Genomic DNA, 4725 nt, shown 5'->3' with positions numbered 1-4725 from the left:
CCAAGAGTTCACTGCGTGACAATGGATGAGGCCATGACTGGAGCGATCCACTGAGGGCAGGCAGTTAAATGAGGGTGGGTGAGGGCGTCGCACTGGAAAGATCCACTGTATGACAATGGATGAGGGTGGATGAGGCCACGACTGGAAAGATTCACTGTATGACAAAGGATGAGGGTGGATGAGGCCATGACTGGAAAGATCCACTGTATGACAATGGATGAGGGTGAGGGCATCCCACTGGAAAGATCCACTGTATGACAATGGATGAGGGTGGATGAGGCCATGACTGGAAAGATCCACTGTGTGACAATGGATGAGGGTGATGAGGGCATCACTGGAAAGATCCACTGTATGACAATGGATGAGGGTGATGAGGCCACGACTGGAAAGATCCACTGTATGACAAAGGATGAGGGTGTATGAGGCCATGACTGGAAAGATCCACTGTATGACAATGGATGAGGTTGGATGAGGCCATGACTGGAAAGATCCACTGTATGACAATGGATGAGGTTGGATGAGGCCATGACTGGAAAGATCCACTGTATGACAATGGATGAGGGTGATGAGGCCATGACTGGAAAGATCCACTGTATGACAATGGATGAGGTTGGATGAGGCCATGACTGGAAAGATCCACTGTGTGACAATGGATGAGGGTGGATGAGGCCATGACTGGAAAGATCCACTGTATGACAATGGATGAGGGTGAGGGCATCGCACTGGAAAGATCCACTGTATGACAATGGATGAGGGTGAGGGCATCGCACTGGAAAGATCCACTGTATGACAATGGATGAGGGTGAGGGCATCCCACTGGAAAGATCCACTGTATGACAATGGATGAGGGTGGCTGAGGCTATGACTGTAAAGAACCACTGTATGACAATGGATGAGGGTGGATGAGGCCATGATTGGAAAGATCCACTGTATGACAATGGATGAGGGTGGATGAGGGCATGACTGGAAAGATCCACTGTATGACAATGGATGAGGGTGAGGGCATCGCACTGGAAAGATCCACTGTATGACAATGGATGAGGGTGGATGAGGCCATCACTGGAAAGATCCACTGTCTGACAATGGATGAGGGTGAGGGCATGGTTGGAAAGATCCACTGTATGACAATGAATGAGGGTGGATGAGGCCATGACTGGAAAGATCCACTGTATGACAATGGATGAGGGTGAGGGCATCGCACTGGAAAGATCCACTGTATGACAATGGATGAGGGTGAGGGCATCCCATTGGAAAGATCCACTGTATGACAATGGATGAGGGTGGATGAGGCCATGACTGGAAAGATCCACTGTGTGACAATGGATGAGGGTGGATGAGGCCATGACTGGAAAGATCCACTGTATGACAATGGATGAGGGTGAGGGCATCGTTGGAAAGATCCACTGTATGACAATGGATGAGGGTGGATGAGGCCATGACTGGAAAGATCCACTGTATGACAATGGATGAGGGTGAGGGCATCGCACTGGAAAGATCCACTGTATGACAATGGATGAGGGTGAGGGCATCGCACTGGAAAGATCCACTGTATGACAATGGATGAGGGTGAGGGCATCGCACTGGAAAGATCCACTGTATGACAATGGATGAGGGTGGATGAAGCCATGACTGGAAAGATCCACTGTATGACAATGGATGAGGGTGAGGGCATTCCACTGGAAGGATCCATTGTATGACAATGGATGAGGCCATCACTGGAAAGATCCTCTGTATGACAACAGATGAGGGTGAGGGCATCACTGGAATGATCCAATGAGGACAATGGATGAGGGTGTGGCCATCACTGGAAAGATCCACTGAATGACAATTGATGAGGTTGGATGAGGCCATACCTGGAAAGATCCACTGTATGACAATGGATGAGGGTGGATAAAGGCATCACTGGAAAGATCCACTGTATGACAATGGATGAGGATGGATGAGGCCATCACTGGAAAGATCCACCGAATGACAAGGGATAAGGCTGGATGAGGCGATGACTGGAAAGATCCACTGTATGACAATGGATGAGGGTGAGGGCATCGCACTGGAAAGATCCACTGTATGACAATGAATGAGGGTGAGGGCATCCCATTGGAAAGATCCACTGTATGACAATGGATGAGGGTGGCTGAGGCTATGACTGTAAAGAACCACTGTATGACAATGGATGAGGGTGAGGGTATCGCACTGGAAAGATCCACTGTATGACAATGGATGAGGGTGAGGGCATCACTGGAATGATCCGATGAGGACAATTGATGAGGGTGTGGCCATCTCTGGAGAGATCCACTGCCTGACGATGGATGAGGGTGGATGAGGCCATGATTGGAAAGATCCACTGTCTGACAATGGATGAGGGTGAGGACATGGTTGGAAAGAACCACTGTATGACAATGGATGAGGGTGAGGGTATCGCACTGGAAAGATCCACTGTATGACAATGGATGAGGGTGGATGAGGCCATCACTGGAAAGATCCACTGCAAGGTGATGGAAAAAGATAGGTCGGAGGATTGTCCTCACACCAAACCACCGTGGCGAAGTGGTTAGCTTCGAACACAGACAACCGCGAGGACACGGGTTTGAACCATATCATTTTTTTCTTTTCTTTTCTGTTACCGGCTACTGCCTGGTGCTGAGAGTTCTTCAGGCTCAAACTTGCTAAGACTGAGTCCACGCAGTTGAAGATTTTCCACTTCACGGATATAGATGCTGCACTGGGAACGTTAATCATCCTCAGACCAACATTAAATGTGTCTGTATCGCTCGTACAACACAACACACACACAACACACACACACACACACACACACACAGAGTGTTGTCTTCGGTTGCCTGTATGCTTCAAGGGAAGGGATATTGGCCGACGACAAGTCACCAGCAGTTTTGGATGAGGGCAAAACAACACTGCGATACATTCACTGCATAGTTACCAGTGATGATAATTCGTGTACAGTGGAGCGGACATAGAAAAACAGGCAGACATCACACACACACACACACACACACACACACACACACACACACACACACACACACACACACACACACACGACACGACACGACACGACACCAGCACCCAGCACAGCACACACACCCCCAGACCCCTACCCAACTCACCCTCACGAGCGTGCCTACCGAAAAAACGGTACTTGTAGAGGTTCTCCTTGTTGCTGTGGTGGTTAATAGACCAGGGGCCAGTCTTGACCCCCCGGGGTCTGAACATGGTCCACACCGTCTTCTGACTGAAGGCCATCAGCTCGCCCACAGTCTCGTACCACTTGTCCATCACCTCCGTCCTCTTCTCCCCGCCAGGACCCTTCAGAAGCTGAGCAGCCACCCGGGGGTCCGTGTACAGGTAGCTCTCACCCCGCCGCCCGGATGAGGGGTGGGGGTGGTGGGCGGCGGTGGAGATGGAGGGGGGGCGGGGTCGTCCTTCTGCCCTCCTCCCCCCCACCGCTCCCCCTCCTCCTGCAGCCGCCGCCTGTGCCAGCATGTCGCCAGTGTCGTCCTGGAGGTCGTGTTCGTAGAGGAAGTCGTCTACGACGTGCTGGAAGTACTGGGCGAGGGCGTGGCAGATGTCGGCAGGGCCCAGGCCCGTGGCGGCGTGGGTCAGTCTGGGCTGGGTGGCCGTCTGCACCGGGGGGACAGCCTTGAGGGGGGAGGAGGAGGAGCTGTCCTCCGGAGCTGTCTGGCCGCTGTTCCTGGACAGCTTCCTTCCCGCCGCCGGGTGGCCGTCCAGAACGTCGGACTGGGAGTAGGCCCTCTTCCGGAAGGAACTTCTGGGGCTGGGGGAGGGGGACGCCCTCTGGCCGGAACCGGAGAGGGCTCCGCGCTTGGCTTCCAGACAGTCGTCGGCAGACCCTGAGCGGTCCATGACGGGGCCTCTGGAGGAAGACTCCTTTCTGCGCGTCGTGACCACCAGGCCTCGTGGCGGGCCCTCCGACCTCTCCGCGCTGACCGGCAGAGCTCCGGACACTGACGCCGAGGCCGGGATGCCGGCGGTGAGTACGTGCTGCCCTTGGAGGTCGGGACTGGAGCCACCCGGTGAACTGTCTGCCGGGTAGGGGGGGCACGACAGCCGTTGGGTCAGACAGACCCGCGGGGAGATGTGTGACGCCCTCCCTGCTTGCGGGCACTGGCCTTCACCTGGCGGACTGGCGCCGTCTCCTGTCCCGCTGACGCTGTGGGGGCCGGCGTAGGAGTGTCTGGTCACGCGCTGTCTGGACACGTGACCTGGCTGCACGGCCTCCGCTGTCGTTGTGGCCTCGGCAGACCCCGGGCGAGATCGGTCAGACTCGGCGTCCGTGAGCTTAGAGAAGGGGACCTTGGCGTCTCCGGACAGACCCGGAGGGGGCGAGGCTCGGCTGGCGGACTTCCTGCTTCCGCTGGAGCCCGTGGGGGAGGGGTGGGGGTCCGGTCTGACAGCCTCCAGCAGCGGAGGCCCTTTCCTCCTCGGCAGGGTCCTGGCTGGTGACGTCATCACTGTCGCTGTCCGGGGAGCACGGAGTAGCCTCCCCTTTCTCTGCCTGTAGGAACGGGACCCGCTCCTCTCCCAGCGACACCTGGCGGGAAAGGCGTGCGGCAGACATGGCGGATTTTCCAGACAGGGGCCGATCCATACCTCTGCCCTACACACACACCGTCTGTGTGTGGCTGTGAGGTACACCCGGTATGGATCCTCGGGGTGTGTTGTGGGGGGTACACTGACAAGTCAGGGCTT

The 4725-nt window shown here is 55.3% G+C and overlaps 1 protein-coding gene across 1 annotated transcript in view; it reads right to left on the bottom strand.

Annotated features, from left to right (window-relative positions):
- The window catches only part of LOC143275763 (voltage-dependent calcium channel type A subunit alpha-1-like), a 402120-nt gene extending 397635 nt beyond the window's left edge, over nucleotides 1-4485 (bottom strand). Inside the window, exons 1-3 of the mRNA XM_076580041.1 lie at nucleotides 3460-4485; nucleotides 3123-3330; nucleotides 2528-2714 (exon numbers count right to left, since the gene is read on the bottom strand). Of these exons, the coding sequence (XP_076436156.1) occupies nucleotides 2528-2714; nucleotides 3123-3330; nucleotides 3460-4485 (1421 nt within the window). The remainder of the gene's footprint in view (nucleotides 1-2527; nucleotides 2715-3122; nucleotides 3331-3459) is intronic.
- Nucleotides 4486-4725: the final 240 nt, after the last annotated feature.

The sequence above is a fragment of the Babylonia areolata genome, chromosome 31 (genome assembly GCF_041734735.1).
Source record: "Babylonia areolata isolate BAREFJ2019XMU chromosome 31, ASM4173473v1, whole genome shotgun sequence".
Classification (NCBI taxonomy): domain Eukaryota; kingdom Metazoa; phylum Mollusca; class Gastropoda; order Neogastropoda; family Buccinidae; genus Babylonia; species Babylonia areolata.
The sequence above is the reverse complement of the archived record's forward strand: the minus strand, read 5'-3'. Positions and strand labels throughout refer to the sequence as shown.